The following is a 21,232-nucleotide window of genomic DNA, read 5'->3' on the forward strand; positions in this document are numbered from 1 at the left end:
ATAACATTCTCCCGTGATGAATGTTTCTTTTTTCTACTTCTGCAGAGTAAATTCGAAGAAGGAAAAGCCGTCCAGATTTTTCTGTGTGATAATTATTGTCAACAAACTTTACGGTGATCTGTACCGGAATATTCGATTATCAGTTAATGAATTGGCTTTTTTTAACTGTTTCTTCTCGAAACAGATTGCAAAACAGCTGTTCACTACATAACGTATGAAGAGAACTTATAAAACAGTGAGTTAGATTTACCGACGAGTCAAACGACCCAGTTTTAGCAGAGGTTAAATGTTTTTCTGACCCCCGACGAAAATTGTTAGGACAATAAGGCGAGAGATTTATGACTTCTGCTTAAAGCTCCCTGCGTTTATTTATATCTTTCTTTCACTCCTTTACAGATAAAAAGCACCTGTCGAATCAAGCAAACAAAGGCACGACTTGTTATTTTCCGTCGGCGAGAAAGTGGGTGACACCCACAAAATTCTCGCAAGTGTCTAAGAAATCGTCCACATCGACTTGCTAACCACACAAAGAATTCTTTTATAACGCTTGGAAGATCGTCTCGTTAATTACTTTAAGGCGAGAGCGAAAAGCTTTACAGTTTCCATTGACTTTTAGCTGTTTACGGAGTGATTATTTCATCACATGTTTGTCACTTTTCATTGTTCAAAAGCTAACTGTTATATTCATTTCCTTCGATTAGAAGACCCGTCAATTTAGTCGATTTTTTGATGAGTACCAATTTGTTTATTTTTGTCCCGCTGTGTCGGTCTTTTGTGAAAAATTGAGTTTCATTTCTTGTTATTGTTGGCAGTGATAAAAATGCGAGGAAGGCGTAACGGAGTGTTAACTTCAATCACAGTGAGCTGCATGGAAGAAACGGTCACAACGTTATCTTTCTTCATCTCCATGCAGCTAGTGAGGCCAATTAAGAATCAAAAAAAATTCCTAACATATGTGACTTTGTCATGATCTTCAACTTTTATTAATTGCCAGCTGGTAGATTACATTGATATTTCGGCGAAAATATTCTTAAAAACTCCACCCATCGGCAGAAGTATTTAGATTAACCGCTTATTTCTAGGTATGACGGATTCCTCTCAACTTGCTAATGAAAGAACATGAGGAAACTCGAATCAATCTTTTCCTGTAAGTTTTGGTAAGGAAATCACGTTGACAACAGCTGAAAACGTTTAGGAAGAGAAACTCTGAGACATTGGTTTCAAATAAAAAGATGTTTCGACGTTGCATTTGTGGGAAACACTCTGAAGATACTTCAATCAATAACATGTCTGTGTCTTCCGTTTACTATGAAAGCATACCACACCCAGCACTCTAGCTGTTGAGTTTTAGGATACAAAAATAAAATAATGTCAGACAGTATTTGGTCATCCCAAAGTTAAAAACAAAAGCATTTTTCCCAAACTTGTATAATTAAAAAAATAAATTTTACATCTTTGTCTTCATACCTGCACTAATTAACCTGGAGTTCGAACTCTAAAATTTATCATTTCTAATGTGTTCTAGTATTCCTAATCAATCGCGCTTTTTGCGTCCATGGATCAATCAACTTCAATTATTTTAAAATCAGGCTAAAAAAGAATTCCGTAGCAGAGTGTTTTAATGGCCATTTTCTTTTGTGTTTCAGTCCATTTATTTAAGAAATGCAAGTAGAACATGGTTAGAATCTGGTACAGTCAAAGTTTGTACTGATGTTTGTGAAATATACCGTGGCAACAAACATCTTGTCCGTAATATGAAAAATACTTCAATAACTCCATCTTTCCAACCGTCTGCCTAATAGAAAAGTGAGAAAATCAGAAAATGGGCGGTTCTAGTCACAAAATGAAAACCAAACTATTTATGAACATATGTAAAGTAATTAATGTAACATTGAGTGTAAGCATCAACGTTTTCGCGGAATAGTACGGTATTACTTGATTAAACAACAGCTGTACAGATGTACAGTTTAGAATATTATTATGTTGTCGAATGTGTAACGTCCTATCTTATTGTTAGATAACCTAAGATATTAAACCAAATGTTGAGTGAAGTAATTAGCGTAAAACAGCTGGAAAAACCTCTGCCAGTGTCTGCAATATCAGACTTCAGCAGGACTCCAAAAACACTCTGTGAATGAACTACAGATATTTCTTCATTACATTGTAACATTGTAACTTCTTTGAGAATGCGAACTTGATAGTTTTGCGAGGTTTTTTTTTTCTTGACGGTACGGCACTGTCTTAAAATTCATACGTCAAAGTCAAACTGATTTTAAATTGGCTAACTCGTGGCCTGAATTGTGATCACGGACTCTGTAAAACATGTACTTTCCCCCTACCATAACAAAAAACGGAACTGTTTTATGGAATTTGTATTCTAGAATAACAGAACTTAAAGTCTTACATTGATTGATCGTAGCTAATTGAAGAGAACAGCTTTTCCAGATGAAAGACGGATGGCCTTGAATAATTATAATATTGTTTCATCAAGACTTCTCCAAAAGCTAATGGCCCATAAATCATCCTATCAAGAAAGTATGACACGCCAAGCAATTAAGGAAACATCTTTATTTTCTGGTATTCGTGTATTATCAAGTATAAATCAAGGGCTTTTTTTGCTTTGTTAATATCGCTTGGGATATTCTTCCTATTTGTGAACACGCCCATGTTTGGGGTAAGATCGCAAGTCTCATCTATCCTCGACTAAGCTGTGATGAAAAAAATTGCTGTGTGAATTGAATACTACGCTCGAAAACCTCCTGACTTTTAAGCACCTACTAAAGACCTCAAAGAGCCACTCAAATTCCTCTTAAAGGTTTGCAATAAGCTTTTCGAATGTGATCAATTTTAGAGATAATTAAGAAACCTCAATGCATGAGATTTCCTTCCGAATGATGTTTCGAGACAAAAGCAAACTCTGAAATTTTCCTTGAGAAAAGAAATTCATGACAACAAATTCCGCTTCAGTTTTTATTTCTTGAATTCTAAGCATGCCAACACAGAAAGGTATTTTTCTCTTCGCTCTACGGTTAAAGCAACCTACATTTCCCTCTTCAGAAGTTTCGCCAAGGATTATCGTCATAGGTAACTTTCATTCGTGATTCAAACAACATAAGTCATGCTTCAAAGGTAGTGGTTCTCTTCAGTAGCCCTGAACAGCCTTAGATTTAAACGACTGCATTTGAAATCACTCAATTTTCAAAATGTCTTTTGCCTTTTGTCCAAATTGTAAGTAACCAGCAATAAATAAATATCAGGATGAAGTATGAAATCTTTTGAGCGCGTCTAAAATGTCTATCTGTTTGTGCCGAGTGATCAAACAAGAAAGAATATCACAACAAACACAAACTTTTTGCATAGAACCACGTGTCTACACTAAAAGAAAGGGCTTCACACAATGCACGTTGAGAGACTCCCATTTGTTGAAACATGCACCTCTACCTTAAATTTCAGCGTAAGTTGTTTTATGAAGCTCAAGAACAACAAAGACGTGCCATGCAGGATGGCTTCCATCGGTCTTTTTCTCAGCTCTGGGCTAGTGTGCTCAAATTGAAGAAGTAAAAAAATCAAGAAAGGTTTAATTGTTTTAGAAAACTTTGCGTTCCGAGATGCAAAAGAGAACCGATCTACAAGACGTGAAAAGTACACGCCTCTAAAAGAGCTTGATATAACAAGCAAAATTTGTTCCATAAACTAATTAGCGTGGTGGATATTTGACAACTCTCGAAAAATCTGCTATTTCATTTTCATTCTTGTAAACTAGAACATGCTATCACTTCTGTTTTATATTTTTTTTCTTCTGTTCAGCTATGATTTACTGCCAGTTTTATGTAGTTGCAAACTTTCCCTTTTTACTGTTGTGTGTCATCGATCGTTTTTTTATACAGGCTTATCATATTATGTTTGATTACATTGTTCTTTCCGTATTTTGGAAAAGAAGCGGTCAATACCCAAAACAGCCGCTGATTTGCTAGGGTTTTCTTCAAACACTTATTTTAAAAGGTAATATTTTGAAACATGGTAATTTTAATGTTTCTGATGATTCCTCAACTATACGAGCTGATCGCTAAGTGTTTGCATCAAGCAGATTTAGAGCCGTAAACTGAACGTAAATGGCAAAATCTTCCTCTGTTTTCGCTCGCTATTCGTCTAATCTTTAAAAAGGTTCTGCAGAAAAACATTTTTCCGTTTACAGCAAACGAATTAGTGCACGAACGACTAATAAACATACCTCGAAAGTTCAATTCTTGGCCTTTACCGTTCACAGCGTAAACCTGATTCTCTACCTACTATAAATTGGTATTAATGTTAGCGGTATTGACGTTTAATATCATAGGTTACAAATTACTCCTTAATTTTGGTGCGAAATTTCAGCGTTAATTTTTAATTTCACATGTGAAATTACAAAATTGTCATGGTAACATCTCTTGTATCTCGATCAGAGCCAAGATGGCGTCGAGATTTAAAAGGGTGATCCTTGAAGAAGTTACGAAATTAAAAGAAGCGGCCGAAAATTATTAACTGGCACGAAGAATTTGAAAGGTATTTTTTGTGAAGAAACTCAGAAAATTACAAACTTTAACAATAATGTATGCTTTAAACGAAAACTGTATTCTTCTTCATGTTCTCGGTTCTCGATAGAATAAACACGGTGAAAACAATTACGGTTGTGAACGTAATTTGTCACCCACGATATTAAAAGGTAATCAAATCAAATGGTTTTCTCGTGAAATAAGGAAATAATTTCACTTGCGTTTGGTCAAAATTCTGATAATTTCCCTCGCCTAAAGGCTCGGGAAATTATACAAAACGCGCGTGAAATTATTTCTTAATTTCACTCGTCGCCATTTGATTACACATACTAATTTCGAGGGAAAAAAACATGGACACTTTTTTTGAGACTTTTCTTTCGCGGTTTTTTGCAAAAATTGTGTTAAAGTGAGCTAAATGTTGCTAAAATGATGACCTATAGGGCCTCACAGAATACCACTCTCCAGTGATGTAAGTCCCCTGTCCCCTGTATAAAGACTTTCATTATTATTTATTATTATTATCATTATTAAAAATAATAATAGTGTGTATCCTCTAGTTTTTCTTACATTTTTATTAGACATTTTAACACATTTTTTTTTCGATTTTCAAGCATTTTACCATAATTTTTGTTATAATGTTTGTGATTATGGTGAATGAAGGATTACTTTTTTTAAAAAATTATTATTATTATTATTATTACCTAGGGTTTGATTTTCGAGTGCAACTTCTACTCTTACCATGGAAACAATTTCAAAATCACATAGTTTCTACCCAGACCAGGCAACTAGCGTTATCGTCTTTGAACCAAGAAACACACTGAAATTTACAACAGAATAAACGTTCTTTTTTAACAGAAATCGCTGAAAGCAAAGCTTTCACAGTATTATTTCACTGTGCGGCATTTGAACGGAAACAGCTCGACCTCTCCTGAGTTTTGGTAACTACACCGTATTCAAGTTCTACACCGTATTCAAGTTCTACACCGTATTCAAGTTCTACACGGTATACATTCAAGTTCACGGAAATAAATCACCCGGAGGACGTTTAATTGCTTGTGACTTTGATATATGTATTCTTGGGTTTTATCAAGTCGCGAAAATCGTGATTTGTTAAATCTCTCTATTTTTGAAGCTAAAGGAACTTTTAAAGCAGATTTCAATTCATTAGCTACAAACCTGAAACAAAGTCTTCGGTGAATATTTGAGCTCTAAACCTTTCACACTCTGCGCTCTAATTTTGTGTTTGTGCAACACTCGTGACGAGACGAATAATGTCTTACCTTGGTGTTCTACCAGTCTTCATTAATTTTCTATCCTTCTGAAAGTATTCAAACTCGTTTCGATAGATAAGAAATTTAACTTTCCTTGTAGTTATGTTGGCTGTTCTACAAGACTCGTATTTGATTTGTTTATCGAGTACCTTAAAAGCAAACGATAGAGATATACTGGACGATATCTTTATTCAGAGTCGTCACATTCCTTTTGGTTGTAATCAGTTTTTTGAGCTTCATTTTCACAACATTTATTACACCGATAAATCTTCACATTAAGAGATAATTCATTCTGAGTCAAGAGAACACCATTTTTTTCATTAAATTCTTAGACTATGGCTATATTCACCACGAACTACTGATCAATGTTCAAAAGCTTTATAAGCAAGTCGAGGTACTTTCACTTGTACTTTATATGAGTCTGAAATTTGTTCAAAATACACCATTCTTGTTTCAGAACAGCTTTAGTTATTAGAGGATTTGTTCCATGAAGTACATAGGATTTCTAGCACGTTTGAAGTTGATATATTAGCCATAAGGCTCTAACTCAGTGGTAACTAATCCGAATACAGTTTTAACAAGAGATTATAAAAATTTTAAATTCTCTTGGTTCTACTTAGGACAACAAAACCGTAAAAAATGCTTCAAGGGGAAACACTTATTTTTTTTACATTATCGCAGAACGGAAGGCTATCATAGAGCAGGTTCTAAAATTTGTACCGTTCACTCACTACAGCTAAAAGCACAGATGGTTTCAGAGAAATATCATTTAAATCTAAACTTTGGTTCCAATTGATGATTTTTGCAGCTTCACCCGTTTTCCTCAGCTGCATGTCAATTGAAGTTATCGTTTGTTTTGTACCAAATGTACTTCACCATTTAATTGAATGCAAAAAAAATTGTAGCATGATTCAAAAGTGTACAAATGTTAAAAGGGCGTGAAGAACGGGTTACTTTTTATCTATTTTTTTTTCTTTTTGACAATGACCGATTTGAGAGAATTACAAAAACGAAAGAGTGTCTGACTGGATACCCCGAATGAACCTCTGACTTAGCAGTTACCTCTGACTTAGCAGGGACTTTAAGTTTTCCGTCAATGCATGAAAATTCTTGCGTTTAACTTCTCTTTCCTTCTTAGCCTACTTTATTTTTAGTCTAATTAATATGGCATAGATAATGCATTGTTTTATTATAATTATTGATATTACTTTAAACAGACGCGTGGTCTGACTACATGCACGCATACCGGACCTGCAATCGTGGGACTCAACAATGGTGTCTGCGAGTCATATTCACCTCCGTTGATTTTGAGAAGTCTTTTTGGAAAAATAAACCAAAATAATTTGGTTTTTCTCATGTTTCCTCTAGCTGCATCAAGTAAAAGCTGCTTATTAGCTTCTTTGAAGTAATAATTATGTAATTTGAAACTTATAATTATAAGTAAATTAAAATGAATGTACTCAATTGCCTTTAAATGAAAAATAATCTCATGGTTTTACAAGCCATGAAAACGCTGGAATTTGAATATAAGAACTTCTAAGTTGCTGGGACATCGTAACCCCTTAAATGCAGAAAATAAAGAACAGGAGAACTCACGGTTTCGACTCTAGTATAATGACAAAAACTGCGTCTGATAATTGTGGGTTTCATCGGCTGTATTTAATCTCTGTTGTTGTTCCCTGTTTAAACTCAGCCTTGTCCTTTCTTTCTGGACTTACTACTATTAAGGATTTCATCAAATAGCCAATTTTGAAGCTTTCAATCTATGATTTTAATGAGACAACGTTTGGTGCTTTCATTTCCACCTGTTCTATTTTTTTCGCCAATATGACCCACACTGTAGTCAATTTAAGTACGAACATGTTCTAGTGAAGCGCTTTTTTCTGTCTTCCCTTTTTGGCACTAAGTTTGAGTGGGTGGTTATCTCTAGTTTTCACCCGGTAGAATTTGACATGCATCGGAGATCGTAATAGATAGACAAAAAAAGATTGAGAATGCACATTTCGAGAAACTGAAGGCGTGGTCATCAAATATCAATAACACAAATGATCATGAGTAATACATGTGAATTTTTGTTCATGGACATTTTCAATTGAACTTTATTCTAATTGGTCATTTGCTGTATTGTATTTATCTTTTTTCTGTTCATAAAAATTCAAAAATAGTATAAAGCAATTGAATATGTTTCAAATTATATTCAAGTCAAAGTTTAAAATATCTCAACACGCTGAACGCTTGTCTGATTAAGGTGTTCATTAGAGAGTTATTGTGATACTTATCAAATTCCCTCGGGTTGTTCCCAGTCTTCCCTTTAATGCTTGTTCCCAGTCCTCTCTTGTTTGCCCATTCCGTACGGTTTCAAAGGGCGGGCACGGATTAGACTTCGTAAAATGCATGTAAATCTACTGGTTACGTTAAGTGGCACTTTGAAGTGACATACCAAGAATAGTTTGCTAGAGACCTTTTTTGTTGCGCTTTGAAGTTTTATGTCCAAGGAAATTTGGATATTTCATGGTATACATAGCTACTTTGTGCAATATTTCTATTTTGAAAAACAAGCTTTTCACCCATAACCTGCAAACCGCCGTCAAAGATGATGTTTTTATTGAATTCTATTAGCATGAAAATGAGTGACTTTAGTGAGTGACAAACAAACTCGCGTACGTGCATCAAATATTTTGTTGTTGAAATATTCCTTTCATACTTGCGGCTATATAAATATATTTTCAAAACTTTTTTAGTTATCTTCTGAGGTAGGCGGCTTGCCTCACGAGGTCTTTTATTAACAAACAGACCTCATGCTGAGAGAGACTCGAGCGAATTTAAAACTCGAACATTTAAAGTGCACTATAATTACTTACTGCAAGCCAAAATGACGTTTCCCTTGTGTTTATTAAGAAATTTAGAAAAAAGAGTTTCCTTAATTTTGGTTTCCTTATCCTGTAAATAAGAAAGTTAAATTTAAGACGCGCTTTATTTGTTGAATAACTGGCCCCCCCAATGAGAAAGGCTTTACCCTTCTAACTGCCAAGCCGGCATTTTACAGACCTTTGGACTCTGAGTTAATAGAAAATAATGAATAAATATTGCAAAATTAGCAGCTGGAAAAAGGATTGCCATACTTTCATCAAAGTACTGTTTTCTTGAGTGAAATTTAGTTTTTAAAGTTCATCGTTATTAACGGTTTTGAGTCGTGGATAGAACACGTACACCTTTCACAATTGGTTGGTTTCTGCCCTCGAGCGATTTAAATCTCATAGTTATTCCATCTTGATAGATATATGATCGATGACTTTGATAAGCATATTTCGCTTGCGGACATCTATTATACCATTTTTGCTACAAAACACATATCTTTTGTGGCGTGTTGTTCTGTTAATCAGAACCGGAAATTCATAATTACAAAGTAAAGAGTGACTGTTTAGAAAATAGCACTTGTTACATGGACTTCAAATGATCATTTAGTTTCTACAATGAACTTAGCTGCGCCAAAGTGGAATCGCGTGCCTGACAAGATGCAGCGCGTTCGCTTCGCATCGTAAATTCATTCAAACAAAAAAGATGCCTTTAAAATATCAATTGTAAGTTGACATCTTCCGTGAGCTTGGAATGTCCTATTTTTTGCACGATTCAACGTGAAACATCTTTCAGGGAAGCAATTTTGAAAAACATACGTGATTTAGAAAATTCGCGTGAGGAACGAGAGAGTTTGCGGTGTCGGCGAAAACGGTTCACAAATCAACAACAATAGAATAACACAACGATAAACCACAAGTCTCTGATAATTGAATTCTAACCATGTAAGTGCTGAACATTCCTTTTCTAATAAACTTTTCAAAGAACACGACAGCTGTGACAAGAATAAGACGAAAATTGAAATTATTTCAAATCTACTGGTTCTTTTTATATTTATCATCAGGCGATACTGATAAAATCATTCAAAAATTTTCCAGCAAATATTTGCGAAAATGTTTTGGAAATTCTTATGATCCTTGTATCATGGTTGATTCACTAGTATTTTCTGATAAAAGGTTTCAGGAGTGATGGAACCGTTACCATTCCCTCGATACTCTCTTCATGAGAAAATACTGTCTTGCGTCTCAGCTTGCGAAACCTCATTCCTTTACATGGAGAACGTGGAAATATGTATAGATTTATCTTGATTTAATCAAGAGTAAAGGGGTTAGGTCAAAAACCTTTTTGTATCACTGAAATTTGGTCATCAACGAACGAAGAAATATTTCTGAGTAACTAAGATCTTTATTGTACTCCAGCAGTCTATTAAATTGTTTCAGAGTCCCTGATTACTTGTTAGATTTGTTTGGCAAAAAAATTGTTTCCCAAAACAATTGTTTTACTTTGATAAGATTTACTTTCTTTATTTGCTGTTTGTCGGACTTTCAATAACAGCTAGAAATCGAGAACGTTCGGAAGATGGAACATTTTTTTTTCGGAATTCTAAAATTATCTTTTCATTTTATTCTTCGTGAATGACGTCATCGTTTTGACAAAGGATTCGGCAAAGCACAAAGTAACACTAATGATGTTATAGTAGTGGACTTTATTTCGTTCTGATTTATGATTTATATACATTTGATATATTGAACTAATATTCATTGAAAAATCTCTCTTTATAGATATGACACATAATTGTATTTTTACATAGGTTCTCTGCAGTCTATTTGAAAAATATTGTGAGGTTGTCAAGATTTGAAGGTTCAGAAAATTAAGAAGGAATGTAAACAAAAAGCCGTGAGTTCCCAGAAGAGCTTTTGTCCATTTGTAGTATTTCTGTGTTCTGTGTTGTCTTTGCACACCTGCATCAAAACGTTTCGTTATAATGCCGACCCAATGATCCATCTTAGCTGATGGGGCGCATGTCTGATGCCCATGGGGTTGCCACCCTTTTGTTTCCGACACAATACACAGAGACAGTGACTAATGACTGTGCTTCCTTCACATCAAAGACAACTCGACGGAACAGCTAGATCAACTGAAAGAAACGACAGGCTGACAGCCTAAATGAAAAGAAATGATCGAATATTCTAATAAACAATGTTGCGGAGTTTCACACCGCCAAGCCTCACTCAGTTTCCCATATAGCGCGCAGAAATGATCTTGATGCGTTCCATTTGGCTGGGTGGCAGATTCTGGTTCTTGTGTTACCTCGTTGTTCACGATGTGGACCTGTTAATGATCTCCTTTAGGGGCTAAACTGGAGCGCAAATCCAAACTTGTCGACCAAAGGTATAGATTTTCTTTGTAAAGGCGCAGTTTTTGTACTTGGTAGTTTTTTCTTTTAAGTGCTATTTCCTTTCTAATCCCTTTGGTTTTGTTCTGTCCTTTGTATGTTTTGTTTTGATAAGATTTTATCAGATGCTCACTTCATCTTAAAATGCACTCCAATTAAGGTGACACTTTTGCTGCTCTAGCTGTGGAAACTCCGATTATTTAGTCTGTGGGAATAGTCCAAAAAGAACAATATCAGACTGTATTCTTTGTGATATTTGCACAGTTAAACCTAACATCGATAGTTATCTAATGTCGATATTTTTGATTTGGACTATATCTTTGTGTTAACTTATATGGTTTTTCGACTTAAATACATTTAGAGTTCTGATATTTAAAGATTAAAGCGATAGATAGTTTGGAAAATATGGAGGTGTGGCATGTTGGACAAAAATTTCTGGAACACTTTGTTGGTAGGAAGGAACAGTATCTCGAAGGGACCTTTGGAAACCTTGGTGGAATCCATGATTGAATTGAGCTGCAGGTGACTCATTCACTCCTTGTTTTCGAATAGACTCTTTAAGTTCTCTTTTCCACTTCATTCGTCGATTTTGAAACCATATTTTAATCTGTGTTTCTGTAAGTTCCAAGTTGGATGCTATTTCAATTCGCCTTGTCCTTGTTAGATATTTGCTAAAGTGGAACTCCTTCTCCAATTCAACCAGCTGTCTTTGTGTGAAGGTGAACCTTTTCTTTTGACTTGCTGCCGTTTCTTGCTTCTTGTCAGAGCTTGCTTCCTCTTTTTCTGAGACATTTGTTACAGCAGCTGCAAGAAAAACCAAAGAAATTCCTTTTAGCACACCCGTTTATTATTCTAAATCTTACCTTTGGGTTCCTGGGTGTCAGCTTGAAAGCATTCATGCATCAAACCAAACCGCACACAATTTCAGGTGTCAAAAAAAATTTCCATATTTTGTTACTTGAAGCTCTTCTTCGACTGCAAAAACTACCTAAAGATCCCTATAAACTACCGATTTGTGCAAATCAACCGCACGTTTTTGGGGTCGACCAACATTTCTTTCAATCTCTACTTTGATTTTGGGAAAGATCAGTTTGAATAGTGAGGCAAAGTTGTAGACCACTCAATGGAGCCGCAATGTTTAAAGTGAATTAAACTGTTTCGGATGTGGTTGATCAGACTAGAGATAACTTGACCTTTTTATACTTGACTAACTGAAAATGATGAGTCGTCTTTGCACGACAAAGCGGGCTAACGCGATCATTTAGGGGAACTACGAAGAACAAACACAAACTGCGATTGAAAGGGTCGTTCTCCGAGTTTGCAAACATGGATGCGTTCCATAAACAATATTGCAAATTTTGTTATCTCTCTCTTTAATGTGATTTTGTGGTTTAACTGCTGATAAACGATTTTGACTCCGTTATTTCAAGACATCTAGTTTCAATGAACAGGTATTAAGATGAATGCTGGCAGGTCAGCTTCGTGAAAAGGCTATCTTGTCTTTGTCCTACTACTTAAACCCAAGTCACAAGAAGAAATCTCGGAAAGGAAGACAACAACTAGTGTGATAGTTCTCTGGTAATCGCTTCTAGACAAACTAAACCTGCCAAGTTAAATATCCACTATTTATCCATCATTCTATAAATTGCGTTTAAGTGATGTATGTTTAGTTTGAAAGCACTCATGTTTAAAATGATCGATGTGGCAAAATTTTTCAATTAGTGTTCTCAACGAATTACCTCTGTGAATAATGGTCTTAAACCAAGGCTTTTGCAGATATATCTGTTGACCTAAATCACTGCATTTCAAAGCTATGTTCTCATATATTTCTTCATAAACCGGAATGTTTAAGATTCGAGTAAGAACTGTTTTATTTCGACGGTGTCAGCCGAAGATGTAGGAGAACATGGGTGGTACATGAGATATTATGGCAGCTATGTTGCAGGAGTAGAGGAGTGCTGATTTGAAATTAAATTGTCAGTTTGAAACACTGAAGGTATTTTAAAAAATAGAACTGAACCTAGCCCTCAATTTTATTTAATGTTAGCTAGCTTTCTGGCTGGCAAAGTAACGTAGAATAACTGAATCTTTAAGCTCAGAGCAATCTTTGAGGAAGCCTGCGGGTTGTTGTTCGTTTATTATACAAAACCCCCCTGAATGTTCTCTCTGAGTATCAATTTACAGAGATTCAGACTAAGACATTTCGACAGGATTGCAGTCGAGTGACCCTGTTTTACGTTGAGCTCTCACTGAAAGTGGATGACTTGCCCTAGCGTTCAATTAATACGTTATATCGAAGCCAAGGTAATTACAAAGAACTCACGAGTGTCAGTCAACCTCTTGAAAAATAAATTACCAATTTACAGCTTTTAATCGAAATATGCCGAGAAGGAGTTCCTGTCTTTGCGTAAATAAACAACCATACGAGCAGGTGAAACTAACTAACTAACTAACCTAATCAAACTAGATAAAATTTTATTCTTTAAGTTTTTGGTATCGATTTTTGTAATTTTGCGTTCTTTTGAGGCGACATGAAGTGTACCATGCTTTCTCGACGTGTGCTTTGATCGATATACATTCATTGACTCGATGAATTCTGAAATCGAGTTCATTGCTTATTTTGATTTATAGATTATATTTTATGTCATCTTTCCAATGGAGAGCATAATGTGCTATATCAACCGCTCCACCCTGAGGGAAAAGTTGTGTTCCTTACTTCAAATCTGACCTTTGTATTCTAAGAACCTTTTGGTCCTTCAAAACGGCTAATTTCGTAACAAAACTTGATTTTTTGTGCTGGCATGTTTATTTGGAGAAATAATCAATATGTCCGTTTGTTAGAGATTCTCGTTCAATCGTAACTATATGATTAAAATGTGTTAAATGAAAATACAGTCATTCTTTCCATCAAACTTGAGCGATCAATGGAGGCAAGCACCTCTCAAAGGTGAAGTACTTCTGACCAAGCGAATGTCGTTTTACGATCGGAATGGTGAAAATTTGAACTTTTCAAAAACTTACACTCTTATTGCGAGATTGGCTTCCCACTAATATCTTATGTATTTTTAAAAACAGGGATTGATCGTGAATCTGTTCATTTTTAGTTTAAATAAAGAGTGATGTACACCAGATTTTATCTGTGTAATGTGCGTAGCATTTAATGTGCTCGCTAGTAACTAAACATACAAAATAATATGTAATGATACTGAAACATGGCGGTAAACTAGTAGTGTGACAAATGTAAGTATTGTACCCGTTGCAAGCAGGGGTTTTGCTGAATGCAAAACCGTATTCGTTCTCATAATGTCCGACTTCGACACTTAAATCATCCTTTTTACCTTTTCTTTTCGTAAACATCCATCGAAAATTAGCAGTTTGCCAACGTTTCTTCTCCACGTTCTGCTGCCTTGAGCTGTCAGTGGAAGAAGCCGATAACTGTGGGGAGGCAAGTGAGCTTGATGGCAAGATTGGGAGCTCTCTGCTTGCCATTGGTATTGGTATAGGAGCCAGTGGATGAGAAAACGGAATGAAGCTTTGAGGCGAAGTGTCAAAGGCACCTCTACCGTGTGCTGTTGCCGGCGGATGTCGAAGCGGCATCGTACGTCCAAAATCAAGGCCGTGGAAATGTGGCATGGTGGCCGTCAAGTGTGGAGAAGGCATCCTACGGCGCCAGTCGTCCATCATGTCGGCGATTTTCTAAGGTACGTTCCAACTGCTGCGGCAAGACTCGGCTGAAATTGATGAATTTGGAAATGGACCGTGATGAGTGTAACTTATAGGCTGGGGCGGGCTCTGCTCTTTGTGGTCAAATTATGGATTAATCGAATCAGCGATCGAGATTAGTACACCGGGACCAGCGCACTGTGAAAGAGCTGCGGCGGTCGACGTGCAGTACTGTAGTACAGTCGGAGCAACTAGGTGGAAATCTCCCAGGGCTTCAATTAGAAGCCAGGCTTTCTACTTATCTAGGAAGTGTCTGGTGAATTTGAAAATGTCCCACTGGGGTTTCTGGGCTTACAATACGACACACGCTTCATCAGTAATTAAAATTAAATCGTATTAAGTTAATCATCGGACGACGAACAATGGATTGAAGTGAATCGTCTCTTTTTTTTCCAGATGGAAGAACAAAACGTTCCCACACGTTTGAAATTTTTTGCCCCGGGCCTGTTTCATTATTCAACACCGTTATCTTTATTTTCCCATAGCTAATTCTGCGGCTTTAAAATTAAGTTTTACTACTTCACATCAAAAATGTAATTCACTGGTTTGATAGTTTGTAACCTTTTTTTCTGTAGTGAATAATTTGAGCAGTTCTGATTATGTTCCCGTTATCTAAACTGTAAGAGGACACGGAAGACCTCCTGTGTTTTGCGAGCCATTTTTCCAATACAATTTTGTGAGTACAGCAGAAAACAAACTTAGTTGTTTCATATTGCCGCATCGATATCCAGCGGGATTTCCTTCATATTCATCAGTCTTCAGCTCAAAATATTTAAAGAAGTTATAAATTTCATTCATCGTCGTAATTTTTCATCATTATAACCTTTTCATCTTCTGGCTTTCTGTCAGCAACCAGAAAACTCCAACCCTGAATAGTTTATAAATCATCTCAATCGATTTTCTTTGTCTCTGGACTTATTTTGCATTTGTCCTCACGAAGGCTTTGCCGTTTTCTAGCGTGGGAAGTTTGTGTATCAACTGAGCTACTCAACCAGAAAGTGTTTTCATACGATTGAGATGTCACTGTCTTTGCCGCAGTTTACTCACTGTTGTTAAGCGCATCAACTGGTGACTGCGAACAGAGCGTAACTTCAATGAACCGTAAATATAGGATTTGAATAGATTTCACATTTTAATAAGAGTTAGCTTCCTGCTGCGAGAAACAAAGAAGGTTTCTAGTCAACACAACACCCATAAAGCTCCAAACAGTTTTCGACGCTACGCTCCAAGCGTAAGAGCGCCCTCCATGCCTGTCAACCTGACCAAGTTCCTAACTTTTACATCGTAGGTTCACTGCGGAGATTCCTTGTAAGATCTCTTTAATCACCACGGTGATGTCCCTGTAAAAGTAGAATCTCGCATTATGATATTTTTAGCGCGTGGAAGAGTCTGCCATCTATAAGATCACGCTAACTATCTGAAAAACGACCACTAACGTCCCACGTTATTATTTTTTGAGTGCGAGCCCAAGATTTTTTTTTACCAATTGTGATTCTATGAAACCCTGGCGTGGCATAAATTTTTTAGGGATTACCACAACCTTGGCCGCTCGGCTTTGAATCGTAACTATTCAGCTACCGTCGCACATGCTCGTTTCAAAATTCAAAGCTTTGGTTCGCATGTCTCAGGTATTTTTTCTTTGAATTATATAAGAGGGCTGAAAAGTTGAGTTATACGCCTGCCAAATGCGGTTTTGAGATTCCTTTTAAAAGCATAGGTTGTGCATAAATGGATTTTTATGTGAAATGCGGTTCAGCTTCTATTGTGAAGTTTCATAAGGCGCTATTGTGAGAAGGTTGAGTGCCAGGTGCAAAGTGTTCTGCGGAACTAACACTCCAAAGCACAATCGATCTTTCAAAATTCAATATTTTGATTTTGGGCATTTCAATTTACCTTTTTCCTCAACGTCGGCGTTCTCGAATCAAATCAGCGTTGATCAATCACTTGAAAGCGGACTTCAGAGTTTTAAAAGATCTTGAACAGCCAGTCATTAGCAAGAAAATCTAACACTAATGTTGTTTTATTGGCGACTCTGTTGTATTTGGCTGGCTAATGCGGAGTAACTTTAACAATTTAGACATTTTTTGTACAAGAATTTTCACAATTTATGACGCTTAAAGAAAATATCCAACCTGTGGGACGTATGGCAGCTTAAGATGACAGAAAATAATTGCCTACCATGGAATATTTACCACCCCACAACGCCTAATTTCTTTATTTTTTCCGTTCGCAGGTAAAGCGGTCTCGATTTGCCTCTGTCAGGTTATAAAATATTTGGCTTTAAGGGAAAAAACTGTGATTACCACATACTAAATTGCACGCTGGGATTCTGATGGTAGTGTCTTCATAGCCTGTATTTAAAAACGTCATATAGCGCGCCAAACAAAGCCGTGCCGATTGTATCCTTTCAAATGTGTCCGGACTCCAAGTTTCCCGCTAAGACTGTCTAAGGGGTCTAAAATCTTGATCCTTATAGATTACAAGAAATTTATGGCAGAATACAACATGAACATGGCATTAAAATTGGCGATTTTTTACACACGTTCCCAACGCGGCATCGTCAACTGCTTATATGAGGTCTATTCTAAAATTGACTTCACAGGATTTTTTTCCCATACCATCACTTGCTTTTTGCCCAAAAGAAAGTCCTTTGTTCCATATCTCGTACAAAACAAAGGCGTGTTGAACAGTAAGCAGTTTGAAAGAGAATTTTAAAAGATAACTCAGCTGAAATAAAATTAAATGAGCTTTATACGCTACACGAACTCGATGAAGAAAACTTTAAAATGGAGAAAACGTTAGAACTGATGATGAATTTTCTTGTATTTTATTACCATCTTAATCAACTTAGTGTATTTTTTTAACACAAACAAGCGTAACCATATTGGAGGGAACGATCGGGAATTTTCTGAAGACGTGTGCCATTCCATGTTTAAAATATGCTCATCGCCACCGACTCACAATCATGCGGCGCCTATACTTCGCTACCCGATTGAAATTCTTCCTTTTACGAAAAGAACTACTCCTTCAGTTAGCTTACATCTTTCTTATCTTTGTCGAAAGCGTTTGAGCTGTTTCCTTTTTGAAGGGTTTGAGACAGACTTGAGTAACTTTGTACAATATTGATTCCAAGCGGCTGCTATATTTGCAACTTCAACCTCGACAAGGTTCCATGTGAGAGACTGGGGAAGCGTCTACATCGCAAATGTACCGCAACATTATTTCTACTGAAGACAGATTAATCAGGTCTCGACAAGCCCCAGTGAAACCAGTAAAACCAGTTTTCTCATATCATCTATGAACTTGGAATTTTCAATGCTCCTTCAATAACCGCCTTTCTGTTTCTGAAGTGACCAACCATTTCTCCTCACCCACGGCAATAAAATTGACAGATGTGTTCGTTGCAGTAAAACTACTGATTTCACGCATGCCCATAAAGTGCCTTGCCAGCGATAAAAAGAAAGGATTTTGGTTTCGTTTACATTTCACACAACAAAAGTTGTTTCCTTTCTGATCACACTGATTATATAAAGATGAGTATACAGATACACCAAAGTTAATTGATTAAATCCACTAAATAGTTGTTATTATTTCCTTTGTCACTGATTATGGGTGAATCTGTAGAAATTCAGGGGACAGTTTAAAAAAAAAAAAAAAACTCTGTTGAACTTCGGATGGTTTGGTAGCAATTGTCTACTACCCGTGAAAGCAGACATTGTCTTGTTTATAAAAACTTTCGGTCACATCCTACCCAGATACATTAAAACTCTAATGAGTGTTTTGCCATGCAATGTGATGTCAAAAGAAAGCCTCAGATACCACTCACTTTTTCCTGACTGTTGTTCGTTGAAATCTTGTCAGATATCGATTCAAGTTTTTTAGATATAGGAGTCCTAATCACATTTCAAGCTCTATTCACGCTCTCACCGTGATAACTTGAATTCGCTTCTGTCAAAGACAGATTTATCATATATGAGCCGCAAAGTACATTTTCACTTGAGAAGTAAAAATTCCTTATTTTTCACTGTCTCTTTCCGAGCTTGAAAAGAGGAAGGGTTCCTGAAACTGAATTATCCCTGCTAGTGGAATATGCAACAACAGGTTCCAAACCGAAACGCGTGGGTTTAACATGTAAGGTCGGGGGGGGGGGGGGGAAGCACCACTGCCGCCGTATGGTTATGATGGATTGCCCAGGACCTGATGCAAGCAACAGCATTATCGCACCTTCTCCCCTCCCTCTAGGGCTTGAAACGAGAAACAGCATTATCTCAAATTTTCCTTCCCCCTCTTCTCAGTGGGTCCGATTTGTGGAATTTATAAACTTATGCACTGAGCTCAGGATCTAGGATAATGCAAATCTTTACAATTGAGGAACTGACAACGTGCCCCTCATTAAGGTAAAAATGTGAAGAAGGAACCAGGCATATAGTCTTACTTGGACGTGCACTTTGCTGACGCAATATACCGCTCAACAAGGTGGTTCATGTTGATTCGTTGTGTCCTTAGGAGACGAACTATCGTCTAAAAGGTGCTACCTTTTTTGAGGCTGCAAAAATCTGTCGTTAAGTCGTATTCCTTCCATTATAATACATTCATGGTTGCATGTAGCCTCGATTATCCACTTGTAGTGTATTAAATTAAGGATAACTGATGCTTAATTGAACTGTTATCACACGTTCATTCTATTAAAACAACCAAAATTTGCGATATATTTCACCTTGCAAAATGCTTGTCTTCTGGCATAAAATGAAAAAATTTATATAGTAGTGTAGTTTTTAAGTCAGAGAAAAGGTAAGAAGTGGAAGGTTATGGAAATTGTTGAAGAAAAACCGATAAAATGTACTTAAAAAACCTCGAAAATCGACATTGATTTCCCAAATCGAGCCTGAGCTGAAATGAACCCCCTATATGGGAGGACCGGAAATTCGTTGTTACGCGCCGTTGAACGTGTTTCCGACAAACATATTCATCAGACCTTGCTTATTAAAAGTATTTTTGATCAAAAGTCGTGACTTAACTTCCTCATGGTAAGTTTGATGACATCATCAAGTGACGTCATGATGCTGACTTGTGTTCTTACTCATGTGACGTGGTTCTCTGACGTGTCCTACTACGTAGAAGAAGTGGTAAAGTATTCAGACAGGTTTCTGGGATTCCATGACTTATAAGGTCAGCATCCGGCGTTATCTCATTTAGAGCTACTCCAGATTAATGATGATTCCCCTCAGCCATCGTGTGATTTCTCCGTCAAGTCCAAAGATACTCTTTGATAAATCAACGACCGCTACAATGGAGTAGGAATTATTGGCACTTAGAAGCTGTTTTTGGAGGGAGTGGAAAAGCTATACAAAAACCTGTTTGTATCATAAGACGGTGATTATGCATAGCCAAAGATAAAGCTTTCTTTTCATATCCAATGAACAGAGAATGATTTTGGAGGGAATGATATTTCAGAGACAAGTCAAACATCTAAGCAGCTTGCCTGCACTATATTTGCAGTGGAATTTCGAGTTCTAAAGTTCAAATATTAGCGTATTCATCAGTTCTACAACACCTTTGTCAAGTTAATCATTGGTTCGAACGAACCGTCGTGCATCGATATCACGAAGCGGGAAAACTTTCACAAAATGGCTTGCAGACTGATAGAAAATAGACATGAAGTGTTCACTTACAAATCGAAATATGTTACCGGTGGGAATCGACAAAAACACATGCAAAGAATCTTTGATCGCTTCATTTGAACATCACTCTTTTTGCGCTCCAAAGGCTGGTCGTCCACAAGGGCGTGAAAAATGACATCGCCATTCTCTCCAAAAATCCCTTGATGGTCTGTAAGGCAGTAAATGAGTTTAAATTAAAATGGCAAACATCTCTTGAAAGCCAAATTATCATATTGTTTTCGACGCTTTGCAGTTCTTTCAAAAACACTCTTTGCAAAGAACCCGAGCGTGACGTAAACAAGTACATATGTCATCATGAAAAAAGTTGCCCTTTTTATGGGTTCTTTCCTCGTACACCTTAGCTACATCGAATCCAGGAATCATATCTTTATCATTTTAACTAAATTTTAGTCAATCGGAACGTAAAGTAGCTGTCATCGTTCAAACATCGTTCGAAGAACATGCTCTGTTCTCTCACTAACCCCACCCCAGTTTCACTCCCTCCTTGTGGGCACCGGAAATACCACGCCACGCACTGCTTCTCTTCAACAGAACTTGTTTTTCAAGAACAAGTTTCGAGAGACAAGCATTGCAAAATGCTTTTGAAACCCACTCTGGAAAGATTGACTTAAAAAATTTAACTCTGAAACGAGCACGGAACATGGCTGCTACCACAGAGGTGACTGATTTTCATCGAGAAGAGAATGCATGTATTATATCTTCGACACGGACTAAACACGTACCGTTTTTTGCGTTATGTATAAATGATATGATTAGATGGCTGCAAATCGATAA

General features: G+C 36.7%; 1 protein-coding gene and 2 long non-coding RNA genes across 3 annotated transcripts; 2 read left to right on the plus strand and 1 right to left on the minus strand.

Annotated features, from left to right (window-relative positions):
- The first annotated feature begins 2,661 nt into the window (after window positions 1–2,661).
- On the plus strand, window positions 2,662–7,427 carry LOC148719451 (uncharacterized). Its single transcript, XR_015994324.1, has 2 exons — window positions 2,662–2,815; window positions 5,388–7,427. It is a non-coding gene; the product is annotated as an uncharacterized LOC148719451 (long non-coding RNA).
- A 2,917-nt stretch (window positions 7,428–10,344) lies between these two features.
- LOC111341609 (uncharacterized) lies at window positions 10,345–14,982 on the minus strand. The gene is made up of 2 exons (XM_022948599.2): window positions 14,393–14,982; window positions 10,345–11,858 (listed from the first exon to the last, which is right to left on the minus strand). The coding sequence occupies exons 1-2, from the start codon at window positions 14,736–14,738 to the stop codon at window positions 11,434–11,436; spliced, it is 771 nt and encodes a 256-aa protein (XP_022804334.2). The 5' UTR covers window positions 14,739–14,982; the 3' UTR covers window positions 10,345–11,433.
- Window positions 14,983–15,007: 25 nt separating this feature from the next.
- Window positions 15,008–18,360, plus strand: LOC148719452 (uncharacterized). Its single transcript, XR_015994008.1, has 2 exons — window positions 15,008–16,108; window positions 17,011–18,360. It is a non-coding gene; the product is annotated as an uncharacterized LOC148719452 (long non-coding RNA).
- Window positions 18,361–21,232: the final 2,872 nt, after the last annotated feature.

Source organism: Stylophora pistillata, chromosome 12 (genome assembly GCF_964205215.1).
Source record: "Stylophora pistillata chromosome 12, jaStyPist1.2, whole genome shotgun sequence".
Lineage (NCBI taxonomy): Eukaryota > Metazoa > Cnidaria > Anthozoa > Scleractinia > Pocilloporidae > Stylophora > Stylophora pistillata.